General features: G+C 37.4%; 3 protein-coding genes and 1 pseudogene across 15 annotated transcripts in view; 3 read left to right on the top strand and 1 right to left on the bottom strand.

Annotated features, from left to right (window-relative positions):
- The window catches only part of Fak (protein tyrosine kinase 2 Fak), a 61,219-nt gene extending 36,810 nt beyond the window's left edge, over positions 1 to 24,409 (top strand). For 2 of the 9 annotated variants that reach the window (XM_067352722.1, XM_067352720.1), the window contains 20 exons: positions 10,228 to 10,373; positions 10,708 to 10,883; positions 10,957 to 11,088; positions 11,186 to 11,335; positions 11,484 to 11,672; positions 11,802 to 11,882; positions 11,971 to 12,193; positions 12,392 to 12,427; positions 12,512 to 12,646; positions 12,745 to 12,927; positions 13,058 to 13,274; positions 13,351 to 13,541; positions 13,630 to 13,834; positions 13,919 to 13,998; positions 14,144 to 16,185; positions 16,736 to 16,879; positions 16,974 to 17,295; positions 17,434 to 17,665; positions 17,745 to 18,039; positions 18,135 to 21,038. In XM_067352722.1, coding sequence (XP_067208823.1) covers positions 10,238 to 10,373; positions 10,708 to 10,883; positions 10,957 to 11,088; positions 11,186 to 11,335; positions 11,484 to 11,672; positions 11,802 to 11,882; positions 11,971 to 12,193; positions 12,392 to 12,427; positions 12,512 to 12,646; positions 12,745 to 12,927; positions 13,058 to 13,274; positions 13,351 to 13,541; positions 13,630 to 13,834; positions 13,919 to 13,998; positions 14,144 to 16,185; positions 16,736 to 16,879; positions 16,974 to 17,295; positions 17,434 to 17,665; positions 17,745 to 18,039; positions 18,135 to 18,449 — 5,484 coding nt within the window. In that variant the 5' untranslated portion in view covers positions 10,228 to 10,237 and the 3' untranslated portion in view covers positions 18,450 to 21,038. Of the gene's footprint in view, positions 1 to 2,724; positions 3,354 to 4,052; positions 7,391 to 10,227; positions 10,374 to 10,707; positions 10,884 to 10,956; positions 11,089 to 11,185; positions 11,336 to 11,483; positions 11,673 to 11,801; positions 11,883 to 11,970; positions 12,194 to 12,391; positions 12,428 to 12,511; positions 12,647 to 12,744; positions 12,928 to 13,057; positions 13,275 to 13,350; positions 13,542 to 13,629; positions 13,835 to 13,918; positions 13,999 to 14,143; positions 16,186 to 16,735; positions 16,880 to 16,973; positions 17,296 to 17,433; positions 17,666 to 17,744; positions 18,040 to 18,134; positions 21,039 to 23,147 lie in introns of those variants that run through there. The other 7 variants (XM_067352716.1, XM_067352715.1, XM_067352714.1 and 4 more) reach the window with 7 other exon arrangements.
- Positions 19,975 to 23,170, bottom strand: LOC105669178 (sister chromatid cohesion protein DCC1). Of its 2 annotated transcripts, none has more exons than XM_012361973.2 (8): positions 23,031 to 23,170; positions 22,732 to 22,905; positions 22,404 to 22,605; positions 22,116 to 22,308; positions 21,816 to 22,032; positions 21,606 to 21,715; positions 21,336 to 21,519; positions 19,975 to 21,272 (listed from the first exon to the last, which is right to left on the bottom strand). In XM_012361973.2, the coding sequence occupies exons 1-8, from the start codon at positions 23,069 to 23,071 to the stop codon at positions 21,167 to 21,169; spliced, it is 1,227 nt and encodes a 408-aa protein (XP_012217396.1). In that variant the 5' UTR covers positions 23,072 to 23,170; the 3' UTR covers positions 19,975 to 21,166. The 2 variants fall into 2 exon arrangements, with proteins under 2 accessions (XP_012217396.1, XP_012217397.1); XM_012361974.2 differs by having other exon boundaries at positions 21,816 to 22,002.
- On the top strand, positions 24,325 to 27,840 carry LOC105669162 (uncharacterized; annotated as a pseudogene).
- The window catches only part of LOC105669180 (glutathione S-transferase-like), a 29,950-nt gene continuing 29,621 nt past the window's right edge, over positions 27,541 to 27,869 (top strand). For all 4 annotated transcript variants that reach the window (XM_012361981.2, XM_012361980.2, XM_067352760.1 and 1 more), the window contains exon 1: positions 27,541 to 27,804. The gene's annotated coding sequence lies outside the window, so the exon portion shown is untranslated. The remainder of the gene's footprint in view (positions 27,805 to 27,869) is intronic.

The following is a 27,869-nucleotide window of genomic DNA, read 5'->3' as shown; positions in this document are numbered from 1 at the left end:
CACAGGGGCTGTGCAGGGTGGCGGCGTCAGTTGAAAGCAGGACGAGAGACGTTGGGACGAAAGGGGTTGGAAGGGAGGGCAGTATAGACCCTGGAGGGAGTCGCAGTGAGAGAAGGACGCCGAGCGTCGCGGCGCAGCTTGCCGCACCCAGCAAAGCGCCTGCTCCCTTTGAACCGGCAAAATGTATACCTGACAACGATGACGACGCCGACGCCGCCGCCGCCGCCGCCGCCGCCGCCGCCGTAGACGCGCGTTGACCACGCTGTTGCTAGGCACGCTATCATTTCGTTCCGTCGATTATCATATCGAAGCCCATCGACCGGCGACATCGGGCACTTATTCGTTCGCGTAGTGACGCCGGGCGTCCACGGAATTCAGGAACCTTCGAGTGTGATCTTCAAGGTCGCCGTGCGCCACCGGCTCGCGAGAATATCGCATGGTACTGTTGCGGACGGAAGTGCGGACGGAAGATGCGACGTCAAACCGGTGACTTGAACAACGACGAGTGGATTAAGTGATTAGGATACTGCTTATAATGATGTGAGCTTCGAGAACGATCAGCATGCGAAAATGATCGGAAGAATCTAGATTATTTTTTGTTCGGAGAACACGGATAAAGATTTATTTGAGCCATTGTTGTTTTGGAAGGGATTGAGCTGAGCAAGTATCCGAAAGGGAATGAAAGGAAGCGGAAAGGAAATTTTAGAGATGGTTCGTTTGATAGAGTACTGATGGGGATAAGATGAGAACTTAATTAAGATTCTATGATGCTTGAGTTCTTTTCGAAATAGCATCAAACATATTTTTGCAAATTTGCTAAGTAAGTTAATTTGAGTTATATTTATCAAAAATTTGTTTGTTTATATATCTGAACAAATTAAGAAAAATAACGTTATTAATTAAAACTTTACATACGGTGATAAGTCATTTTTTTCAAATGTTACCTGAAGAAGAGAAAGATTTTTCAGAGAAGTAGTAATTTCTCGAACGAGCGAGAAATTACTAAGTTGCAATGTGAAATGTTTGAAATTTTAGCGATATCAATGGGCAAGTAAATTTGAAAAAGGTCGATGAATTGAAAAATCTCGACAGATTGTTTTACGGTTTGTTTAGGAAAGTCGATTTGTGTTTGAAGATCAAGCTTACGGTCAGTGGACGATGAAAGATGGAAGGTTTTGTAGCATGACATGTCAAGGTTGCACGACCTTGATTCGGTCGATGACATGAATAGCGAAATTTTGTAAAATCGAACGTGTCGCGTGATGTTTCTCGCAATTTTTCCGTTTCTCTTATTTAAGGATAACATATATCTTTTCCATTTGCTAAAATTTCTTATTTTAGTTCTTTCGGAGATCGGAGACAACAGCACGTATTTATTTGTTTAAAAAAGCTTCTTTCTTAAGTGACTCGAGTACTTTCTGCTATTAGTGGGACATGATTGCTTGTCGAAAGAAATTATGCCTATCTCTTAAATTTTTTAACGGATATGCTCAGGGGACACTCAATTCCAAGCCTATCGCTCCAATTTAGTGTGGTGTTCTTACTGTAAGGCAGTTTGCAGCTTGAAAGTTTGGTAGCCCGTGCAGTTACAATTCTCGTTTTTCTCGTTCTTCTGTTTCTTTCTGGTTTGCGGTAGCTCAGTCTTTAAGAGATCTATGTAGACATAACTTTGAGATCGCATGTGTACATACGGGAATTTGTACAAATTTTTTGCAAGTAAGACAAAATTTATGCTAAAGATTGTTCAATCTCACATTAAATTCAAATATTATCCTAAGAAGAATTGAAAACAAAAACTGTCGGAATTTCGCATAGGCGAGAGATTAAAATCCATGTGTATGTCGATGTGCGATTAAAAGAACAACATTAAATAAACATAATAACGATAATTAGGAATTGATTAAATTTCTAGTTTAAAAGGATTTTTTGTTACGCAGTTGTTTGCAATTTTGGAATAAAAATGTTGGTTTATTACAAATTTACGTAGCCTAACTTTCGGTACCAGGGGGGGATGCACTGCGGTGCAGTGTCGGGCTGCAGTAACTGCAGGCAGGCAGGCTTAGGCGGTGTTCCGCAGTTTGGGGTAGGTTAGGTACATTTGTACGTTTGTGACCGCATACGAGTTATCTTATCAGTCTTATCAGTCGTAAAGTTCTTTACGGAGACAGGAGATTGTTTCTCTAGCATTGAATGTAATTAACGACAGTTTACATGCCTCACCGGATCAAGACATTAGTTTACTACTCTCCTCTGTATTAAAAACTATTAAAAATGTGTGAAAATGACTCCATCATCTATTTTCTCTCAGGAACGATTTATCGTATCGCTCATAAAATTGCAATTAAAAATCTAGATTGCGCATCGTCAAATTAACATAGCAAGTGCATACGGAGTTTATTGGCGCTGTTTATTCCAATTGTTTATTACTAATTTCATGTTTAAATTTTCTAAATAATATAATATAAATTCTGAAATTTTGTTGGATTTTTCATATAAAAACGAAAAGTAACGGAAGATTTAATACATATAATGTATATAATGCTATTCAAATTCAATGTATAATATATGTATGTACTTACACGTATACATATATGTTATTATAGTATAGGTACGCGTCATTTTGACCCTTAATTTATCCTAACTATACATATCGCCAATGGAAACATCATAATCACTGAATTTTTTGCAAAATTCGATTACAATCAGGTTTAAAAACTGTATCAGGATAAACAGAATAATCGACAGAATCAAAAGAACAAGAGGGGGTGATAGTGAGGGTAATTGACCGAAGAAGGATTATCGCGGAGGATACAGTTGTTTAGTGCACTGGTCGCCGCTCGCGATTGTTTGTGCCGAATGTAGAACCTATCGATTCTATGGGACCGGCGGAACGCAGTGAATGAGAGACGGAGACGGAACAACAGTGATAGTGAAGATAGGAGACTAGCTCGGATATTGGTTTAACTCCGCTTCGTTCTCTCTCGTGGAGAACGATGTTGTGAATCGTTCGTACGTAGGACAGTGACTCAACAAAACACGAGAATTCTTGAATTCATCCGGCCGAACGGTTTCGCTTTCCACGCATTCGTCATCCATTGGAAATAGAAGAGTGCGTGAATGATTGAACATTGTTCGAAGACGAATGAGAAAACGAATCTCGCGATCTCATACAACTTTGTCTCTTGTGCGTGTTGTGCTCTTTTGTGGAAATTACTAATAAGTGATCGGTGATGATAAGTGGTCCGCCGTTTCGAATGAAGTGATTTTAGGATGATGGTGGAGCGTGTCGAGGATCACCTCTTCATGTATCGACGTCCCGTTTATCGCGTCTTCCAGTACCTCGAAACCACTGAGTAAGTATGTCGAGTGGCTGCGTTGTTAATTCTATACGCTAACAGTTGGAAAACTTTTATATGATACTGGATTAGCGTGCGTCTAAAGAATTTGATATGCAACGCAATAGGCGTTTAAACAGGAGGTTTGTCTCGTTAGAGGAGCAATTCCGCGACAGTTTGCGTTGATAAAAACTTTGAAGGTTTCTTTCAATCTATGAGTGAATACAGAATATGACGGTGGAACAGAGTTGCGAGTGCGTAAATCGATGATAGTTGGATATGAGAGGGGTGGGGGGGCGGGGGCGAAAAAACTAGTTCTTCCGCGGAGAACGTTTCTTTCAGACTTCTTGTTACGTCAATGGTGCCGGGTAACCATAGCGAAATCGAGGTATCATCGACCGCAGCTTGCTCCTAACCATTGTTAATTGACGTCATTAATCATTGTTAATATTGCCTTCCATATTGCCGGCAAGCAACGTTTGATGTTGCGCGTTGCCGAAAATTCGCATATTTAAATGAAAATTCCCATCACATACACAATAATACATTTCTTTTGAATTTATTTAATTTTTACAATATCTTGGACCAATTGTAGAATCAATTAAATTTTATATTGTCATATTGAAAAATTTTTTTGACTATAATTAATTACTAATTAATTAGTAAAGAATGATAAGAGAAATAATTGGCGCCCACCGTCGGAAAACCGTCAAATCAAAGAAAACAATTCTTTACTTATTATTCACATTATTTTGTTATGTTCAAACACTAGGATGTTGAATAATATTGCTGTCAATTGCGCTATTATACCAAATTATTTCCAGCAAATTGACATTGATTAGAGCTAACGAAACAAATTATTTTACATTGCTTCTCAGAGAATTATATTGACATTTTGATGTTCTATAAGAAGGCTGCGTTGCAATTACTATTGCAAATTTTAGTCTATTTCTTCCCAATTGATTTTTCTCGATATGGTGGAATTAACAACTAAAAAATTCACATATCAATCGTATTGCGCAATTTTAGAGTGCCGTAACAAGGGAACAGAAGTCGGAGAGGAATAGTTACGCGGAAATGAGAAAAGTTTGACCGAAATTTTGCGTGAGACTTGTGGATAGTCGAGAGATGACGAAGAACTTTCGAAAGATATCTGTCGCGATACATTCACAAGTGGAACAGACAGAGATCTCGTCACTACTTTCGTTTCGCATTGAAAACTTACAATCAATTAACTTACAAATAATATATACGAGAGAGCTTTATGATTGTTTCGATTCGCTATTATAAAAATTGCTTGCGCAGAAATAGGAATTTTATCATCTTTGCTAGTTCCTCGACAATCGATAATGAGACATTGTTGATTCATTCAATTATGCTCGTTAATTGAAATATAAATATGCCACAGTTGATCAATGTTTCATGTGTATGAAGTTAGCCCCACACTTTAATAAAATTAAAATAATCGAAATTGTACTGCATTGTACTAGTTTTGTACCAAATTGTACCGTAGTTAATTTTTTGAAATCACGCGCGGATTTCCAAAAAATCGAAATTTTTGAATTTTTTTAGTAGCCCCACACTTTTCGAAAAATGATTTTTTCTCGACTGTACTACATTGTACTAGTTGTACCGAACATTGTACCGTTTGAAAAAAATTCCTAACAAATTTGGATTTTGAGAAAAACGAGAAAATCGAAAAATTTTGGACATTACGTAATTACGGCAAATCGGCTATTTTTTAAGATATCGAAACGCGGCCAACGGAGTTCGAAAGAGAATCGTTTGTACCGGTTTGTACCCCTTTGAATTTCGTTTGCACCTCAACCGGACCGTAAGTACCGAATTTTGCAATTTTTAACAATACGTAAATACGGTAACTCGGCTGTTTTTTAAGATATCGAAACGCGGCTAACTGGGTTCGAAAGAGAATCGTTTGTACCGGTTTGTACCGCTTTGAATTTCGTTTGCACCTCAACCGGACCGGAAGTACCGAATTTTGCAATTTTTAACAATACGTAAATACGATAACTCGGCTGTTTTTTAAGATATCGAAACGATTTAAGATATTTTACTAACCTGAGTTTGACAGAGCCCGCGTAATTTTATCTTAAAAACGTAAATATAAATAGATGTTCAATCTGTTTATAGGATTTATAATGTACTTTATAACGTGGAATTAAAAAGTAAAAATGATAGTCTTGTAATAATTGTTAAACAAGTAAATATAACTTTGATATTTATTTTATTAAATTAGATGAACTTTTTAAAGTCTTTCGATTATACTAGACTTTGCATTAGACTGGAAGAGTTAAAAGTTACAGAGCACTTTGCCGAATGAGAGATAATATCCATGTAAACGCAAACGTTGTGCCCTCTGACTGCGTGTATCACGTAGACCACATTTAAACTCGCGGCCCCAAGCAGTCTGCAATGGATGTCGCGTAGAGATATCAGAATCGCTACGCGTCGCAAACGTACAGCAATGCCTATGGAAATTTCAATGTATCCCACGCATCGGACACGAATACATTTGCAGGAAAAGACACGTGGTGGAGAGAGAGAGAGAGAGAGAGAGAGAGAGAAAGAGAAAGAACGGCAGGTTGTCTGTTTCAGTTGGTTGGAGGCAGTTGAAGCATCAGTTTCTATCCGATCGGGAACATGCACGCACGCGCTTGTATCGTGAATGAAAGTGGAACGATACAAAGCATATATCCGTAGGAGTGTTTTTCATCATTCTGGCAATGGACTAGATAGTCAGAGATTGTTTATTTAATTTTTGAGATTGGGCTTTGGACATTTTTTTTACTTACCGCCGAATTGACGTTTCTTACGTTCGATCCGCAATGCACCGCGATTATATTTGAGCAAAAAGATATCGGAATAATTTTACATCTGTGCGATAATATGAAAAATGTGCTATGTGAATAATAGAAGAAAAGAATATAGTCATTGTTGTTACATAATTTATTATATATCTGTTGTTAATGTTGAGGAAAAAATGTGTCGGGAACGGAGAGACAGTAGCGATGATAATTCCATTCGACTGAGGAAAATTATTCAATCTGTAAATCAAATTACTTTGGTACTTAATCGTGCCGCAAAATTTTCTTTCTAGATGATTCTTTGCGCCGTCGTACAAACGTGACATGATGAAACTATGACAATTTTTCATTAATAGTGTCGTTGCAAAATACGTGTTGGATTTTCACTTTGTTGCGATTAGCTTCACATTTCCACTATGCACTTTTTAATTACTCTTGGCTTTCTCACTTTCCTACTTGTGTCATTATGAATATCATATGAGATATGCGATCTTCTCGATCGAGAAGGAGTCATGTTGTAGAGAAACGTAAGAGTAATTGACCGGGGATAGATTAATTGCCATCAGGATGATATCGATAAGTTGTGGTTATTTTGAAAAGTAAATCAATTTCTATCGTACATTTTTACCTCCACGAGAAAAAAAAATAATTTATCGACAAATGGAACAAAATGAGAAAGTCTCTCTTTCTCTCAAATAAATTAAACTAAATAATTGAATTTTAAAAAAGTGTTTATAGATAAATTAATTAATAGATAAATTAGTTAATAAATAAATGAAGCAACGTTAGATGCGATCTTGTGCAGTTTTCCAAAAGTGTCGTGTATCGTCGAATATGGAGGTTGAATTGCAAATGCGAGTCTGATGAAAGGAAAAAAGAAAGGAGCAAAAGAAAGGAAAAGATCGAAGAAGATATTATTGTACATATCTGAAATGGTACCGATTGGATAAAAACATTTTACACAGATATTCGAAAAATGTTGGAGCTCGTGGAACGCAAAGCCAGCGGAATCTCATGGCCTACGTGTCGCACTGAAAATCTCGATAATTTGAAAAAGAATCCCAAAGGAAGCGTGCTCCGGAGACGCACGGAGAAAGATTACGCACGTGAGAAACGATGGAGAAGAGACAGCAAGGGCTTGCTTTGCTCTCTGAGCCAACTTGGCTGCAGCGATTCTTACAGTCCAGATACGCTGGGAACATGGAAATTTCATAAAGTGTCTCGTACAAGGTAAAGGCATGTTGGCAATATTTGTTATCGCAACGACCTATATCTCTGATTGCCATTCTCAGTGAGTTTTAAATTACCATATATCCCAATATCTCTCAGCATCTTTTCTCATAAGAGAGATCAATTTATTGTACATACTTGAATCATAAATAAGCAATTTATCGTTTCCGTAAATCCGATATCAGGAGACGATTTAGCTGTTATTTTGTATGTTTGAAAATTATTAGGAAGAAATCTTGTAAACGATAGTGTCAATTTTTCTCGCAAATTCGGACGCGAAATGCATCGATCGTTTGATGCACGCGGATGCTATTTGTCGAACGATGCGAAAACGCGATAGAGAAAGTAATAGTGAAAGGTAAGTTGTGTGGGCGACGGTTGCAGGTGCGTAGATATATCAGTCAGGATTGGAATGCATTCCGAACTAAAGCTCTTTTCCGTTTCTTTCAGCAATTTCTTGTCATTTCTTGCTTGTCTTTATCCTCACATTGCAGTCTTGGAATTTTTGATCAAATGTTACTAGACACAAGCGCGAATATTTAGAAAGAAAATCAATTATTGATTAGGAAAATACAATATGAAGAAAAAAGAAAGAGAAAATTAATACAAAATGCATTGGTTTCAGTTTTCACCTGGTGTACTATTCGACGAGAGAGATAGTCTTACGAAATACATATTAATTATTAATATTTTACGTAAATATTTAGTTGTTTATATCTAACTGACAATGAGTGACTCGCGTTACACGAATGTAGGTACATTCTCGCGTATGAGGTATATCCGATGGCACAATTGATGCCGTATATCTTTTCAATAATTTTGCTCTTACGGGATTGTACAAAGCAAACAAATCCTCTGTTACACATACTTTACGAATCGCGTTTTGCTTATCCGAAATCACGAATCTTGTATCAATTGCAGTCAATTACACAAACTCAGGTGATTGTAAAGAAAAGGATCCGCAAGTTAGCGGTACCGATCGATTCGCGTCCGATTTATATATATATATTATTTTTTTTCCCAGCGCGTTTACATTGCAATTGGCAATGTTTGATTGCGCAATGATTTGTACGGATTTCGTTAAAGTGTAGTGAACTCATCTTGGCGCAATAATATCGATTCCCTGGCACATTTCCATATTTCTATTCATGCAATTATCCATTCGCGATAATTTACAGATTGTGTCGGATTACGACCGGATCGGTGATTTCTAACGTTACGCGAAGAATTCAGTTCTAAACATTCGCGCGATAAATTGCATAAATTGCCATCGACAGCGATCGTATAGAACCGGCTCGACATATTTTTATGGAAGGCGTAATTTGTACCAAAATACGCTTTATAGTGTGCAAACTTATATTGACAATTTTATCTTTACAAATCCGTTTTCAAGGATAAATTATGTTTTTATATAGTGAGACTAGATTTCGATGAAATATTTTTGCGTAATTTGAAATATGAAAATCTTTTTTAGTTTGATGAGATGCATATAGATGTCTTGAAAAATAGATACAAGATTATCATCATTTTTTGTATTATAATTAATATTTTGTATTATAATTAATATTTAATGTGGAATTAAATTTAGGAGAAATGTGAAAAACTCTTTTCTACTTCTCTTTTGAACAACTGTCGACAACTGTCTAAAGTAAATATTCTATGCAAATACTGTGTCTGTGTCTGAGCACTCTGAATTCAAGTGTTGCTAGAGCATAATTGTAATATATCGTGGCTAGTGATTTCCGGTGCAAACGCTTAATCTCTGACTGGCGGCATACTTTAGTCCAACATCATTCGTAATATATGTTCGCATTAATCGCAATGCTGCGTACCAATTCAACCGCATCAATTCAAAAATAAAATTACATCGCGAGTCTCAAAACAACATTTTGTTAATTAGAAGTTGTTTCGCTATGTATACGACAAAATGACTACACAGAATTTCTTTCTAATGTATTGCTAAGAGAAGTTATCCCTTCCTATTGTCATGTCAAGTTATTATTTTGACTTTAATTTGATGAATACATTATATTTTGCTGGGAAGAGAAATCTGCCTCAAATTTGCTCGATGATCAATTTTACTAAAAAAAAATTGATTAACAAGTAATTGATTAACAAATAATAAGCATTTAAAGAATCGCCTAATCCGTGACGTGAAAAACCAATTTAAAACTCCTAATCGCACCCCGCTTCTTTTCAAACGATGATCGCATCAAAGAGAATATAATTCGAAGCTTGTTAGATCATCGCGCATGATGTCATCGTGACAATTGTCCTTCTCGTTCTCCCGATTCATTAACTTTACCGCGAATGGTGCAATTTTGACATTGATCCGTACGAATATTATTAGTGAGCAATCGTGACTTGATTTATTCAATAATGACAGCAACAATCAACGGCATGATGCAGCAGTTCGATTTGCCTCGCTGCATTTCTGCAGCGTTAATGCATCGCTCGCGATTGTTCGCGACTTCTTGTGATAGTTCCCCAGTCACGGTAACGTTTGAAAACGTCGTTTGGTCTCGCAAGAGTAAATGCGCTATGCTATGGTGATGTCGCGGAGGGATTCGCGATTACATTCGTCGCGGCTGCGTGATGTATGTCCACGTGTTCGACGTGATCGAAATATAAGTGCTCTTCAAAATGAAACATTGTTCAGAGACAATTCTATAGGAACTATGCATCTTTTCGGCCGCGCGCCAACCAAGTGCAGCATCACTTGTGCGAACAGTAACAGTTTTACAAAATACATTAATACACGTATAATTGATTCCCGCATGGCATTGCAGTTTACTAAATCGATCTTTTCTTTTGTTCGTTTTTCATGTGTCTCTCAGTCATGAGGGGATGAGCACTGGAGCGGGAGATGGAGGTGGAGGCGGTGTCGGAGGTGTTCAGAGCAGCGGCGGTGGTAGAAACACACCGCCGCACGGCTCGCCCACCCCCATGGACAAAGCAACCTTAAAAGTTCATCTTCCAAATGGTAAGTTATCCCACCACGGAATAGCTCATCAAAGAATCTTTTGTGCACTAAAGATCAGTGTTAGTGTCGTAGAAAATAAAGGGCCGTTTATCGAGATGTTTGCTTCTCGCTATTTTATAGAACAGATCAAAGTTATCTGCCACCTGACGCAGACGTTTTATTTTTTTGTCTTGTTTATTTCTTATATATTTTCTTTTACTTACTATTTTGGTAACATGTTCAATTTATCTTGAATATTGTAACAGCAGACGCGAATATAAAAATCGTACAATATATAAAGACTTATCGATTCTACAATATTATTTGTTACTCAATATAGCGCATTGTGATTTAGGTGGCTTCAACGTTGTCAAGTTTGGTGACGCGATTGACGTTAAAGGTATTATCTTTCTGGTAACTAGTCGATTGGCCGTTGGTACCAGACATTACGGAAATTTGTACGGGATGAGACTACATCATCCCGGATCCGGAGAGAGTTATTGGTTGCACCAGGATACAACGATGTATCAGGTATACAGCTCGTGCTACGTGAGGATCGGTATAATTCGTTTTTCACAATTTTCACGATATACTTCATTCTCAGGTGCAAGAAAAGTACGAGCGAAAGTATCCGCACTGCGAATGGAGGTACGAGCTTAGAGTGCGTTACCTTCCTCAGAACCTAAATGATCTCTATGAAAAGGACAAAGTCACATTTTACTACTATTACGATCAGGTGCGACAATATATCGATTTATAATTAATCAGATGCGAGGAAAGATGTTGAATTTGATTTTCAGAAATAAATCACAAAATTATATTTCTCTGTTCAGGTGCGAAACGATTACTTGCTTGCGAATCATGCCGCTCTCGATCAGGATGTCGCGGTTCAATTGTGCTGCCTGGAGATTCGCTATTTCTTCAAGGACATGCCGCAAATTGCCTTGGACAAAAAGAGCAATCTGGAGTACCTGGAGCGTGAGGTAGAGCTTTTTCTTTCAAGCGGCAAATCTCCGCCCGCGACAACAACTACAATTCAATGGCAGCTATTCACGCGCGCGTTTACTCATCCTTTTTCGCTTACACAACAGAAATGGCTTAAACAAACAGAACGATTCGTTCTTTTTACAGGTCGGCCTGCACAAGTTTTTGCCACGCTCCGTGCTGAACGGAATGAAGCCGAAGGCGCTCCGAAAATTAATACAGCAGCATTTTAAGAAAGTTGCAGCGTTATCCGAGCTCGAATGTATGTTCAAATTCTTCGATTTGTTGCGGGCGCATTATCGCTTCGATCAGGAAAGATTTATATGCGCCTTAGGGGTAAGCGGAGTAAGATATATGTATGATAGATGTACATGTAATATGTCTAGCTTTACACTTTTCATATACAATACTTAATTATATTCGAGGTGCTTAATTTTGTTGTAATCTGTATTCCGACACTTGTAGTCGAGCTGGTCAATACCCGTAGAACTAGTCATCGGGCCAGACTTGGGTATATCTTACATGGCTCATCGAGGGGGGACAGTGGTACGTTTCCAAGTTACATACGCAGCTTTTTCATAGTAATCTTACAATTGTGTCGTTGTGTTCTCAGAATTAAAAGCTTTGATTACAGCCGACTAGGATGGCAGAGTTCTCGCAAATACAATCTATTCAGACATTGGTGTCGGATTGCAAAGAACATGCAAAGGCGTGCATTAAATTAAGGGTCGCAGGTGCCGCGGAGACTCTTAGCATTACTTGTTCCAGTCTGGATCAAGCAGAGAGCCTTGCGGATTTAATCGATGGATATTGTCGGCTAGTCAAAGGCAGCAACACCTCACTGTGGAATAGAAAAGGTGAGAATAAAAAATATTATTATTGTGTTACTGCTCTAAAAAGGAATTGAAAGATTTCTTTCAAATAAATTTTAAAGGCTTCGACTTTTCCAATCCTCTCTTAAAAAGTAGAAATACAATACACAAATTACATGTTCAATAAGCGTTTATTCTATTAATGTTAAAAAAAATTAAGTTTCTTCATTTTATATTCGCAAGCTGGATCGTGGAAAAATTATCCCTGTCCGTGCAAAGGTAAACAAACGAAGGGCTCCGTTTTGTATTCGAGAATTTGCCAGTGACATTATTTCTCATTAATGCACAAATGTTTTATCACAGATGCACAACCGCCAAAATACAGGCAAGATGGTGCCAGTAGTCCAGCAGAGAAAAACGCGGGTAAAACTGGAACTATCTTGTCCGAAGATTATGCAGAGATTGTCGACGAGGAAGGAGACTACTCGACACCAGCCAGTAAGTACATGTTCTGTTTTGTCCTCATTTAGTCTAATAGAATCGTAACGGAAAATGTCAAAGAAGATATTTGAAATGACATTCAATCTTGTTTATAGCCCGAGACTACGAAATTGTTCGAAATCAAGTGGAATTAGGTGAAATTATAGGGGAAGGTCAATTTGGTAACGTCCATAAGGGCTCGTATAAAGGAAGAGACGGTCAGACAATCGCCGTTGCCGTCAAGACCTGCAAAGTTGATGCGGATCTCGCCACTGCCGAAAAGTTCCTCGAAGAAGCTTGTACGAAATCTAAATAATAAATCATATACTTGTTGATAATCGTATAAAAGATAAAAAAAGATATAAGCATACAGTTGTTTGAAATAAAAGTCACGTAAATTCCTCGGGGAATAATTTAATTAAATTTCAGATATTATGCAACAGTTTGAACATCCGCACATTATTAGACTGATCGGAGTCTGTTCAGAGGCGCCAATTTGGCTTGTGATGGAGTTAGCCAGACTCGGTGAGATGCGTGCTTATCTGCAGTCTAATAAACATCGTCTAGACCTTGCCACACTTCTATTGTATACCTTCCAATTGAGTACTGCCCTGTCGTATCTGGAAAGCAAAAAATTCGTCCACAGGTATAAATGAAATCTGCTTATTACTTTATATCGAATGTATCGAATATGTAGCTTAATATCCGCAATCTCATTGCAGAGATATCGCTGCGAGAAACGTGCTAGTTTCGTCGCACAATTGCGTCAAACTAGCGGACTTTGGCCTTAGTAGATGGGTGGAAGATCAGAGTTATTACACCGCGAGCAAGTGTAAGCTGCCAATCAAGTGGATGGCACCGGAAAGCATAAACTTTCGACGATTTACGACTTCGTCCGACGTTTGGATGTTTGGTTAGCGTTCATTAGGATTAATCGTGTTTCGTATAAATTCATTCCTCTTTAAAGACACGGGAGTGAAACATTGTTCGTCCGGTTGCAGGTGTATGTATGTGGGAGATTTTAATGTTGGGCGTAAAGCCGTTCCAAGGCGTAAAGAATAACGAAGTAATACGCAAGCTGGAAAATGGAGAGAGACTCGCGCTTCCTAATCACTGCCCGCCACGATTGTATTCTCTGATGTCTCAATGTTGGAGCTACGAACCTAGCAAGAGACCAACGTTTAAGGAGATTAGAGAAACTTTACAGTGAGTGTGCGGTACTAATGTTTGCAGTACATACAACACTTTTTGGACACGGCATATATTATATGTTCTATTAAATTATTATAGTGAAATCTTGTTAGAGGAGAAACATCAGCAACAAGAGACGATGAGACGGGAGAACAGAAGAGTACAAGCCATGTCTTGGGGTACGTATGTAGTCAGAGAAGTTGTCTTATAACGATATAAGATTAATAATAGTATTTTCTTCCTTTCTTTTCCAAAATGCATATGTCACAGTGGAACGATGAGTATGTCATACCGATTGCATCTACAAATTAGATCGTCTTGTAGGTGCAGACGATGTGCCACCACCGAAACCTTCCCGGCAACCGCAAAACACAACGGATCAGTCGCAATTGTCCGCATCCGCAGCGCCGGTATCCACATACATCGTGGCGCAGAGTCCCGAGGTTCTTGCGCAACTTCTCAAGGACAACCAAGCCAGAGGGGTATGTCCCTCCGTATACACGACACCCGCGTCCCCTTTCAACACCCTGGCGGTGCAGTTTCAGGATGAAGATCAAATCCTGACTACTGCTGTCGTGTCCGACCTGCCCTTTTTCGATCCCGCGCTCTCCGAGCCGCCGTCTATCACCACGCACGATATGACCCAATCGGGTGGCGATTCCATTCTGTCCGATATCAACTTAGATTCCCTCGACTCCTCGGACAATACTCCTCTCATGTCGAGCCTAAGTATTTCAGACACGGCAGCACAGACGCAGTCGCAGTCGCCCGTCGTCAACCGAAAGCAGCAGAAGGTTAAAGAGATGCAAAACTTGTATGCGGTTAGTTCGAAGGTGGTCGGTAGCATTACGGGGGATCTGTACTCCCCCGTGCAGAAATTCACCGCGTCCAGCGTCGTGCCGCCGCAGCCAACTTCTGCGGCCGCGCCCGCCGCGGTCGCGGGCAACACTTGCGGCGAGATATATGGACCGGTCACTAGTTTCACCCAGAGCTCCGCTATTGTTGGTAATCTCAGTCAGAGCGCTAGCGTAGGTGGTAATTACGGTGAGAATCCCGGTAATTTTGGTCCCAGTAGTTTGGGCAACAATGTTATAATACCGAATAATAGTAGTCAGGTGCAGTTTGTCGCGAGTGGCTCGCATGCTCAAAGCCAGCCGATTAATTACGGTAACTTTATGGCTAGTAACAGTACGAGCCAGATAGGTGGTTTTGGTGGCGGTCAGTCCACAAATCAGAATGCGAGCGGTGCGCAGAGTGCTGGCAATAGTAGTAATAGTGGCGGTGGTGGTGGTGGTGGTGGCGGCAGCGGCGTCGGCGGCGGCGGTGGCGGTGGCGGTGGTGGTGGTGGTAATAGTAACAGCAGCAGCAGCAGCAACAGCAGCAATAGCAGCAGCAATAATAGCAGCACTGTTGCTTATCCTCGTAACATTAGCTCGACGATTGTGGTTAATTCCACGTCGAACGTAGAGTGTTTGTACGGACCGGTTCTCAAGTTTCGCGCGCAGAATGCCCAGCCTGCCGCGGTCGAGTTGAAGCCTGTCGGCGCGACAGTTGGAAATTACGGCCAAACCGGAAGAAACAATCTGGTGATGCAAAATCCACAGTCGCAGTCGAATTTGTATTCGCACAATTATCCACATCAACAAATCTACTCGAATATCGTTCAATCGGGGCAGCAAGCCATGTATCTGCCGCAAATGCAACACGTGCAAAATATTGCTCGACAAAACGCCGTTCCACAGGCCGTATCGTATACAGCGATACAACACACCAGTCAACAGTCCCAATTGAGCAGTTCCAATCCCATTTACACGACTCATGCTACATCCGTGTCGGTGGTTCAAGCGCACATTCCAATTTACGCTCAGCAAGCGCAGCCCGGAATCGGCAACCAGTCAGTAACTTGTCAAGTAACAGGCGTGAATCAGTCAGCCAATGTTGGGATAATGCAAGCCTCCTCCGTTCCGTCACACTTTGTCACGCTGTCTTCCGCGACTCAGCAAAATATTCATTCGATTCCATCCGGTGGCTACATGGTGGATCAACAGCAACCGAGTTCCCTCGGCGCGATAGATCTCGCTCAAGTGCATGCTAATGTTGGCAGTGTAATGACGAGCACCGTTAGTGCGCATCAACAGCAAATATCGCAGTCTCAAATGGCCAGCGGCGTCGCGAAAGCGACAAACATGCCGCAAATGGCGACAGGCGTCGCCAAGATCACCACGTTCGTGACGTCGCAAAAGCAAGATGAACAGTTGACGAACTCTACAGACGGCACTCTCTCCGGCTCGCTGATCTCTTCCGCTGTCAGCGACAGCACCATGTCGTCTAGCAGCTCGATGACAGAGGAGGCACAACAAGATCAGGTTTGACCATGCCTCCTAGGAATGTGCAAAACGCATCTTCTATATTTGCCGCGCCACATCTTGTTTTGGTTTTCCACCTGTTCTGCAACACTTGCGCAACACACTATACCCCAATTAGAACTCAGATGTATATGTACATACGTTATATGTGCTTCTCTATGATATATGGTATATGCACACGATACGGACTATTCCTACTTTGTTGCAATGCGACGAGACTCTTATTTCTAGTGGAAATCTTGACTTGCCGCTCAGTAGGCTAATCAGTTTTGCATGAAGAATGGATGTCATTGATGAATTGTTATAGTAATCATTTCAACTGCATGTACGAATGCACTCTATTTCTGTTTTAATTTGCATTTCGAGAAATATGCATCTCTTTAATTTTTACTGTACATGCAACATGTGTTGTATATTACCGGAAAATAATATATTGTAACATAAACCATTATACAAAATTATCACCCCAAATTTTATAATATTAGTTAGCAATAAATATCGGATGAGAATAAATTTGATTTCTAATACAATAACATCTCCACTGTTTTAGAGGAGTGTGCATTCGCAATTGTTTGACAATTCGACTGACAATTTTAACAACGGCGTTGACGACGAACAAAAGCTACTGGAACAACGTTTGTTGGAGCAACAACGACAGTCTGAAGAAGACAGCCGCTGGCTCGCGAGAGAAGAAGTACGTATATTAAATAAACTTGACAATCTGGACGAAGCGTTCGTTATCAATTCAAATGATTCAAACCTTGTTTTTCTTATTCTCATTACAACAGAAACGTTTATCGATCGCTACGAGTGGTGATGAAAGTGCTAGTCCCCCGGTTCCACGATCAGTTACTCAGTCACCAAGCCATGAGCCACATTCTGCCAACACCGGCTCTCTTGGCTCGGACAAAAGTTCCGATAAAGTGATTGTAGTCAAAGTAAGCCAATTTATAATCTTATCGGGGCGAATCTTATTCGAGGCGAATTACTCATCGATATTTCTTTTGCAGAAAATGGAACCCACACCCACTGCAGATTTAGACAGAACTAATGATAAAGTATACGACTGTACGACAAGTGTCGTTCGTGCAGTTATGTCGCTGTCACAAGGTAAGAATGCATGCATCGAGAATGAAATATATAAATATATGTGTGTACAAAGTTTTCTGTATCTTTACGGTTCTAAAAATACGAAAGCTCTATTGTAATACGCAAAGTCATATACAATAAAGAGCATGTAAATTGCAGGTGTTCAACAGAGCAAGGCTGATCAGTATCTAGAACTAGTGCGTAGAGTAGGTGTCGAATTAAGAGCACTACTGTCGTCTGTGGACGCTCTCGTAGAAATATTACCAATATCCGCGCATCGCGAGGTAGAAATGGCGCATAAAGTATTAAGTAAAGATATGGCTGAACTAGTGACTGCTATGAAACTGGCGCAAAATTACAGTGCCACTACGTTAGACGGCGAATATCGCAAGTAACTATCTTTCTCGAATCACTTGCAAATAGATACATACATTATACTACTAATTAATACATGATAAATGTTCTTTTAGGGGAATGCTTTCTGCAGCTCACATCTTGGCAATGGACGCAAAGAATCTCTTAGACGTCATCGATTCTATCCGCATTCGTTATCCGTACGTAGATACTCAGATTTGCCAAAGGCAGACTGATATTATCAACAGAACGCGGGAATGCACACCGGAAAATCGCATTCGCTCGAGTCAATCCGGTGAGCAGCTTCTAAGGAGAAGTCAATCGAGTGAACGTCAGGGAACGACTTTCAGACAAAGCCAAAGTGGCGACCTATTGCATAGAATGGGTCAATCTGTGGATCGATCTTTACCAGTAAGTTGAATATCATTGACATTAATGTGATTCTTTGAAATTCATACGCAGATGTTATAGAAATTATAATGCGATTGAATAATGTCGTTACTCAGGGAAGCCAATCCGATCTCAATTCCGGCAGCAGCTTAGAAAGAAGAAATAATATAGTAACCAATAGTCTTGAACGTAATTCAACAGCGAGAAGACATATCGCCACCAACAGTTTGGAAAGAAAGAGACCTTCGTTGACATGCAACACGGGGTCTATGAATAATTCCGTCAATTTGCCGCCAATGATGCCAGTCACTTGTAATTTGGTTCAGACTGTTATGCATCCGAGTCAATCGGTTACAACCGGCATCAATCAACAGACGGTGTTTGCGGCCAACAGTAAAGCCACAAACGAAACTCCGACAAATGACAGTTAACAAGGAGGTGCCTTGAAGGTAAGGTAAGGTAAATAATAATCGCGCGAAATGTGTGTCTCCTTGTAAAAACAATATTCAAACGATTGTCATTTATCATTGAATATAAACTCTGATACTATTAAGTACATACTGATTCTAGGACTACTTGGAATCATTGCTTAGTATGTACATAAATACACAAGTAGAGACGACATTATCCTACCAAATGTGTTACCCGTCTGTACACATTTACAACGGGAGATCTGATATTTGTGCTTTTTCAGCTCTTTTTAACATTTAAACATGCAGGCACTTTATCCAAGCGTACTTATGGGTAGGACAGTATTCGTTAGTTGTAGTAGTAGTAAATAGTAGGAAGTTTATCGCTAAAGAATTTAAGTCACAGCTGTAATGATATCACAACTCCAAAGCATTAGGATTATCGTTACTCTATATTTGTTATATGATGACTGTGTGTACGAGGTGACGCAAAGTTACGTTTTGCCGTAAAGAGGCAGGCAACGATTTATTTATAATTAACATTGACATTATTACGTTATTACGCGAAAGGTCAATTTATTCACACATTTGCTCCGCGAATTCAATTAAATTATTATGTTTGCAAATTTTTGTTTATTTTACTTGTGTCATCTCGTGATCAGTTGACAATATATACGTACATACAAACGTATTTTAGATGACGAGAAAGGAAAGGGAGTATGTATGTATATATTTATAAATATATATTTAAACGAACAGCATTTTCTCTCTTCGAACAATATTGCGCGGGAATATAATTTCTTGTAGGACATAATCTTACAATGTTGTTTTTACTGCAAGTTCGTAATTTCATAGTCTATTTCTTATCTATAGGAGTACTATGAAGAGTGATTATAATGTAAAAAGAGGGACTGAATGTTATTTCTTAGATAATTATTTAATGATTCATACCAGTTTGCAACATTTATATATGAAATGTTTTATAAAAGATAAAAATCATCAACGGCGAGTCAGTTCCTACGAGATATTTTTAGCAAGTTTTCATCTTTACATAAGAATACCATAGCTCATCAATACAGTTTACAGTTTGCAATATTGCATTTACAAAAAATTCGCAGTTGAATAGTCAAATTATACTATAGATAAAAATAATACTCCACTTTTCGCACAAATTCTTTTTATGTTGCTGGAGAATTCAACCTCATTTTTGCCAGGAATGTCTTTTTAGGATTCCGGAATATCATAATCATTGTATGTGTGTGAAAGAAATAGGAGGGGGGAGGGGGCATATATATATCTTATACGCTCAGTTATAATTGGCGTGAATGTGAAATCTTTATAGTTTGCGAGTTGTAAATTTTACATCTTAAATGGTATGTGGCTTTAAAGATTCATGTGCCAAGACGTGCTTGTACGCCCGAAAGAAAAGGATATAACATTTGTGTGTTGTACATTTCCTAACATAGGAATTGCTATCCCAGCAACTCATAATGAATATTTATAATTATTTACAGCTTACTTTTCCAGACATAAGAAAACGCGAATATCCAACTCACATTTGTTTAATTTGTGCTAAAACACATATGTTACATAATTAATATTTATATTTGAAAAAACACATTGTTATTAATTAAATTAATTTTTTTCAGGAATCTTTTTCATCACTTTTGTTGCAAATATTTGTAATATTATTCATATAACAGCGTCAGATATTAAGAAAAATTTGATTTCAATAATAGCAAAATAAGATGACAATTTTACAATCGACGGGATAACAAGAATTATTCGTAGTCATTGAAATTAATAATGATTCTCTAATCTAACGTTATGGTCTTTTGATGAGCGATGAGATAATAATAATAATAATAATGATAATACTAATAATAATAATAATAATAATAATACACCGTACAAGGTTTGACAATAAAGTTTCAGATTTAATTTTTTTTCCGCCGACGTGGCAATGTTGAAACGAAACTTTCGTCACAGCTATCTAGTCTGATCCCGCTTTATTCGCGTTCCAAGTTTCCAGACTATTGGGGTTTCCTTGCTCGTGCAGGTTTATTCTTGTAAAGCCTCATATGGTGCAGAAAGCGCGTTACGAAATTGCGTTGTCATAAATTTTATATCATGGCAATGCTTCTATGCATTCCTACTTGATCTCTCGCTCGTTATAAATACGTTTTACAACTCATGTTATTTCCCAAATTAAAAAGTTATAAAAGGAAAGCATTTTGGGATAGTATAACAATCCAAGTAAACGTAATACAGGTTTTGAAAGGTATTTTTCAGAAAATGAGTTTTAGAAAAATGCTACGGAGCATGGATGTCATTCCCATACATGTGTACGATTCCAAGGAGCTAACTTTGAAGGAGATAAGCTGACGTTTTTGCAATTTTAAAAATAAATTGTTTTTTAAATCGACAACTAAAACTTTATTGTCGGACCTTGTATCACAAATAATTTTGCTGTTACATCAGTGAAACACAGAGTGATAAAAGTAAATCATATGTAATCTCATTTCATCTTAAAAATATGTATTTATAAATTGTGTAAATGTAACTCTGTATCATGATGAGGAGTAAAATAAACTGCGCGTATGATTTCAACATTACAGACAATTCGGAAATATTGTGATATTGTCGTAATTGATATAATTAACTAGCGACACACATGTATCAATGTATTCTAAGGTAGTTAAATGCACACAACCTGCAGCAGTTACAGCTTCAACACATCATTTGCCATGTTTTGATCCGTAATATTTTAGTCCATTTTTTGTTGAACATCTAGCATACTTTGTTAGGAGTGCATTAACGTTCATTGTACCTTTTGTAAAACGCCTAAAAGAGAAGATTACATAAAACTCGAAGCAATTAGGACACGGTGCTTTCTTTTTTACTTACATAATATAAGGTGTTATTTCTTCAGCAGTCCATTTAGCCTTGATTTGAAAAAGTTCATTAAGTCTCTTGTGGATGTTATTGGATAGGTCGGCCTCTGGACAAGATACAACCTCCTTCTGCATCTTTGAAGCATTGTACGTTACAAGAGCTGCTCCACATAAATATTCTTCTTTCAGCTGCATCTCTAGAGAACCGTGAACAATTATCAATTTATGATTAAAAAAAAGATTTTCTAGCGTATTCATTATTCCAAGCTTGTTAATTACATACTTTCAGGAATTCCAATAGTCCATGTCTCCATAAATTCTTTGTATTCAGTAACAGGAGAAGCAGCAAGAAGAATCCTTGCTATCATTGCACAACATTTTCTTTCATCATATCTATGTAACAGATTACATATTTAGGAAATATAAATTCTCAGTTCAACTTTATTAAATCTCCAATTATTGACTATTAAGTGTATTATGCACATATACATACATGTACAATGGACTACCATCAATTTTCGTTTTCGTGCTCACTTGTGTATACTTTTCGAATATAGCATTAAATACTGGTTCATGAATAAGTTCTTTTAGGCATTCATAAGTGCTCTCCTTATCTACTTCATCAAGTTCCCAAGACTGTTCTCCAAAATAATCCAACATCAAATTCAGGCTCCTTGCTTCTACATCGAATGATACGAGACGTAAATAACCTTAATGCAAAATTTTAAATTAAACAATGTTATTTGTATGAATGAAATAATTTTAATATAATGAAAACAAATAAGATTATTACCGTTTATGTCGGCTATTAAAAAATCTGCTAAAGCCTGTTTCAATTCATGATCACTTGCTTGTAATTCAGTTTGTAATTTTTCCCAACTGTACAATGTTTTTGGGTTTATCATAGATTCATATTCTAATCCATTAAAGGATGATGAATTGAGAAAAGTAGACAAATTTGTCAGATTAGGCTTGGTTTCCTTCACCTTAAACATTTTAAACAAATAGAATTATATGTTTGTTGTGTAACTCACACACACATTTCATTTATATATTATTAATCATAAGATGTCGCAAGTACCTCATAATATGAGGTAAATATTTTCTTTATATTTCGCCTTCCTATAATTCTCTCGGTTACTTCCTCTACATTTGTTGCTTGGTTTAGCTTCAAGTTTGGTACCAATAACCAAGAATTGGATATCTCTGCCTCTTTGACTTCATATGTCCGAGTTTTTGTACACAGTATAGCATCATCATGCTTGTTACCACGAAAAGATATTCTATCATCATAAAATTATTTATCATTTTGCTCTGCAGAATTGGAATTGTATTGTCAGTGTTCAAAATGGATATCGATTCTATGAAATTTGAAAGTTTTAATAATTGCAAATTGTAAAGGAACGTACATGTCTCCCTTGTTTAATGTTTCCAATATGTGATTATCCACTTCTAATAACATCAAATTGTCAATTTTGTAATTTTGCGTGGAATATAGACATTGTGTTACAATATTTAAATCGTTCTCCTTGATTGCAGCCAGCTCCAAAATCTGACAAACATCCTCCTTTGTGCGGACGTCTCTTAACACGCAGAAAAAGACAACAATATAGAATATTATAATGCACACACGCACACACACATACATGTATATATAGAAATCACATATCATATAAGGTGATTTCTAATTTCTATTGAACTCATTTACCCTCCATCAACAGTTTCCACTAATAAATTAACAGACTCCATAAAATCTGTTTCTCTTCTTTTGTTGACAACAAAATAAATTTCAATCTGTATTATACGTATGCTTTTGTAAACACAGGTGTAAAAACGCAGACACGCCTTTTAGCGTACAACTGAGAAACAAGCAACTCAAGAAATTTATTAGCTCTACCGATAAGTCAACATCTGGTGACCTCTAGTAATCTCTTGCGGTATCTTGGTGTCATTTACCATTGCCGCGGTAATGATGGCGCACGAAATTGGTGAGTGTCAAGTGGTTCGGAGATACGTAAGTAATGTTTTTTCTTTTCCCGTCATTTTCTTTTTTCGTGAAATGACAAAACGCATGTCAAGAATGCGTATTAATATCGGGTGTGCTGTGCAAAGTATCGTCCGTGCATTGGGACACGTTAAAATGCGTATCGGAAGTGCAAAATGAGTGTCATGCGTGTGTGTTATATGAAATACATGAAGAGAATGTCCGGAGTGTCGTTAAAAGTATTGCGATTGTCGTATATATTTCGATAATTAGAGCACGCGCGCGATCGTAATCATATCTTTGCTATCGAGAAATAGTTACGCAGGAGCTAGAGAGAAAGAGGCTCAGGAGAATCATCGAGCAGAGAGAGAACGACGGTGGAGCCACCATATATATAATTTCTTATGAATAGGAGTGAATATAATTTCTTATTTACTCAATTATTTTTAAAATATATATTAATCATTTTGAGTTTTGTTATAATTTTTTATTTGATATATTTGTATTTTACAGATCAACGTATGTGTGTGTGAACAATAATTTTGTAGCAGCTCATCGATTGCCGGTGAGTCAAATTATTTTTATTTTAATCTTTTAATTTGGATACAATTTTGAATGCAATTGTGATGGACACCTGAAGAGAGAGGCCGTGGTCATATAAACATGTATGGAATATACCTTGCATCAAATATACTTGTGCTTTTTTACAATTGCTTGTCTGATAAACCTCAACTTATTGTCAGAGGAAAGCAAACAACATCTTGCCGTCGTGATCTTTTAAATAATTAACAAGTAGTCGTTGCGGCTAAAATAATAAAATCTGGCCAAAATTGTATAAAGATAATTGCAAACTTATTTTGATCTTGAAAACGGTAAACAATTATATTAATTACGAGTGGTATTTGCACACGAAGCTTACTGACTATATTATTTCTGATTATGTGATTATGTGGAAAAAATTTACTCCAATAATTACATTACAATTATTGAAATAAACTATATATAATATCGATAATTTTATTTCGGGCCGCAGTCTTCTTTCGGGTCGCTTTCTCTTCTTTTTGCGTCATCTTTTTGCGATTTTGCTTACTCCGGGTCCCGAATTTTTTGCTCGCGAAATAAGTTTAAAAAATTTATTGGTGATTTTGGCAAATATCAACGGTTGCTTCTCTTGACACTTCTTCCTTACAGCGTGGCATATGCTGCTCTATATTTTTCGCAGTTTTTTCTCACCCTGGTTCCGCAGGAGCACTGGTACAGAGTAGAGGAAATGGTGTCCTTAAATTTCACACAGAAGAAAAGGTAAAATGTTCATTATATAATATATTACACTCATTAAAATTTTAAACTATATTTTATCGGCGATATTTTTATTACATAGTATTACAATTAAATTGAAATATATATTAATTCAATTCTTATATTAGCTCCTCATAAAATATTTTTATATATTAATTCTCAAGTAGATTTATAATTTATTAAAATTATATGCGATTACGGAAAATTAGCGTTGTAAAAGTCGTCTAATCGTGCATATTTTATAACACATATATATTATTATCTCTTTACATTACGAGATTATATCATCTTCAAGTGGATATTTTATACATCATAAGATAATACATATTTTCAGAGTGGAGATTACCAAAGAATTATCCGTATTACGATCGATGCCAATGAAAGGAGTTAGATTTTTCCGTTATTCTAAGCTACAGAAAAAATACTCGATCAGTCGAATGGGAGACAAACAAAACCGTAGATTACAGCCGATGGGAATACAATTTCACGCAAATTCCAGCATAGCAACTGAGGTAAAGTATCCTCGACGAATGCGTCATCGCGCATATGAGATATGAGACACAAAGCGTATTAATATTTATGAGTTTTTTTACCAAAAATTGTGCAATTAATTGCGACTGCAATCAATCTTCCGCAATCTCGAAGAGATTATAAAATAAGGTTGTTTGAAAAAAACGTATAGTTAACGTTATATGAATCATATTATTTTAATTTTTTTATTATCCGTTCAATACAGAAGATATTATTTGTGCAGGAAACACAAATAATTTGTCAAACACAGCAACTTTCTTAAAATGTTAAGCAGAATGATATAGTTTGTGAGGATATAAAAAAAATCTTTGTGACAATGTATAATAATAATAATAACAATAATAATAATAATAATATAAAATTAAGAAATAGTGAAAGGATAGAAAAACAAAATAAAATCTTGTATAAAAAATAAGGCATGAAAAATACAAAATGAAATAATACTCTCAAGTGGAGCATAGAGAACAGTATCGGAAAATGTGAATATTATACGTATAAGACTGCAAATAGGATGTGCATTCTGCACACTGATCCTGAATCCTTTGTGATTAGCTAGATTGGGTATGTGACCAAGAATATCTCATTTCAACGGCACAGTCGATCTTTTTCTGTAGCTCTATTGTCGGTGGTTTCCTTTTTTGGATGGATCGCTGCCTTGGTGCTATGCAATAGCATTGCACTTTTGGCCTCGATCGCAACTGCAAGCGCAAATATCTTTGCCGTTTGCAGATTTCTTACTGGTCTGGTTTTTGATAATTGCACCAATATTCCGCTGATTATCGGTGAGCACTGTAACGATACGCTTTATAATAATCACTATACTGCCCTTACGGAAATAAATATAAGAATTTCCTTTGATATTCTTATATTCGAATTACGCATGGAAATACGCATCGAATCCATCCAATTGTTTCCAATGTTAAACAGATTTCGCGATACTAAGCCGTGCATAATTTACATTTTTACTGACATAATTTTCATTTTAATGAATGATACTAATTAATATCAGACTACCCGGATCACGCAGATAACAAATTTACATTTAAACCTTATATTTAGTTAATTGCAAAGAGTATTATAAAATTTCTGTATAATACCTCACAGTTCAGATATAGATTTATTACGATAAGAAATATTACAACACTTTGACTAATGCATATACAAAATTATATGTGTTGCACATTGCAATATTCATACATATCTATAAATATTCATAAATCACGTTACACACATCACAAGGACTTTTCAATTTATTCAACTCTTCCGGGTAGTCTGATATTAATTAGTATCATTCATTAAAATGAAAATTATGTCAGTAAAAATGTAAATTATGCACGGCTTAGTATCGCGAAATCTGTTTAACATTGGAAACAATTGGATGGATTCGATGCGTATTTCCATGCGTAATTCGAATATAAGAATATCAAAGGAAATTCTTATATTTATTTCCGTAAGGGCAGTATAGTGATTATTATAAAGCGTATCGTTACAGTGCTCACCGATAATCAGCGGAATATTGGTGCAATTATCAAAAACCAGACCAGTAAGAAATCTGCAAACGGCAAAGATATTTGCGCTTGCAGTTGCGATCGAGGCCAAAAGTGCAATGCTATTGCATAGCACCAAGGCAGCGATCCATCCAAAAAAGGAAACCACCGACAATAGAGCTACAGAAAAAGATCGACTGTGCCGTTGAAATGAGATATTCTTGGTCACATACCCAATCTAGCTAATCACAAAGGATTCAGGATCAGTGTGCAGAATGCACATCCTATTTGCAGTCTTATACGTATAATATTCACATTTTCCGATACTGTCATTTTACACATTTGAATAACATTTTCCCGTTAAGGTGATTTGACGCAAACGGCAGAGTGAATAAAGTAATGCAGAAGCTGTGGCGAATAGCAAGAGTCAACAAGAAAAATCCCGACACGCGCATTTACAAAAATATGTACATCTGTCTTGAGGATACATTTTGCACATTGCGATTTGTTAATTTGTCTTTTAATCTTCTTCTCGTCTAAAAAAGAAATTTTTTAGAATCTGACAATTTTTCAGATTTTATCCATTGAATTTTTATGTATATTTTGCATTAGTTTGAAAATTGCGCGCCATATTTTGTTTCAAAATTTCATGTATCAGATATCGTTATTGACGTGACTATGATAAAATCATAAATTTCGAATTTATGTTCTAGGTCCTTGACGATGATAGCTTTCGACGGTCACGTGTACTCTCTTAAACTGATCCCTAGTTCGGTGTTCGTATCCTTCTCCCTCGCACGGCCGAGTTGCCAGCTGGTCTATTGCTGACGTTGCTGTTGGACCGTCGGGGCTGCAGATTCTGTGGATTTATCACTCTGACCATGACTTGCTTCTTCAGCTTCGCCGAACTATTGTTACAGTTAAGTAAGCACATACACTCAAGCCTCTATGTGTTTTGAATTAAGTATTTGACAGTTATCGCGCATGGTCTCACATATTCTATCGTTTAGTTGCAGCGAAATTGACAATGTCGGTGCTGTCGCGATTTTGCCTGAATATGATTGCCACGTGGGTCTTCGTTACGCTGCTGAATTATTACCGACATCGGGATGCAAGGCGTTTCGTTGACCCACATGATTGGCATAATTGCTCATTCCCTTGCACCGTACGTGGTGGATACTGTGAGTAATTTTTTGTATTTATATAGCAATAGTTGATAGAATTATAATACTATGAAACCACTTGC

The sequence above is a fragment of the Linepithema humile genome, chromosome 4 (genome assembly GCF_040581485.1).
Source record: "Linepithema humile isolate Giens D197 chromosome 4, Lhum_UNIL_v1.0, whole genome shotgun sequence".
In the NCBI taxonomy this organism is placed as follows: Eukaryota; Metazoa; Arthropoda; class Insecta; order Hymenoptera; family Formicidae; genus Linepithema; species Linepithema humile.
The sequence above is the reverse complement of the archived record's forward strand: the minus strand, read 5'-3'. Positions and strand labels throughout refer to the sequence as shown.

Bases quoted from the DNA above. Each gene is read 5' to 3' on its own strand.
- LOC105669178 (XM_012361973.2), bottom strand. From the start codon at position 23,071: ATGGAGTCTGTTAATTTATTAGTGGAAACTGTTGATGGAGG. The intron at 22,906-23,030 runs GTAAATGAGTTC...CTGCGTGTTAAG, and splicing joins GTGGAAACTGTTGATGGAGG to AGACGTCCGCACAAAGGAGG. The intron at 21,273-21,335 runs GTAAGTAAAAAA...CTTCTCTTTTAG, and splicing joins GAAATAACACCTTATATTAT to GCGTTTTACAAAAGGTACAA.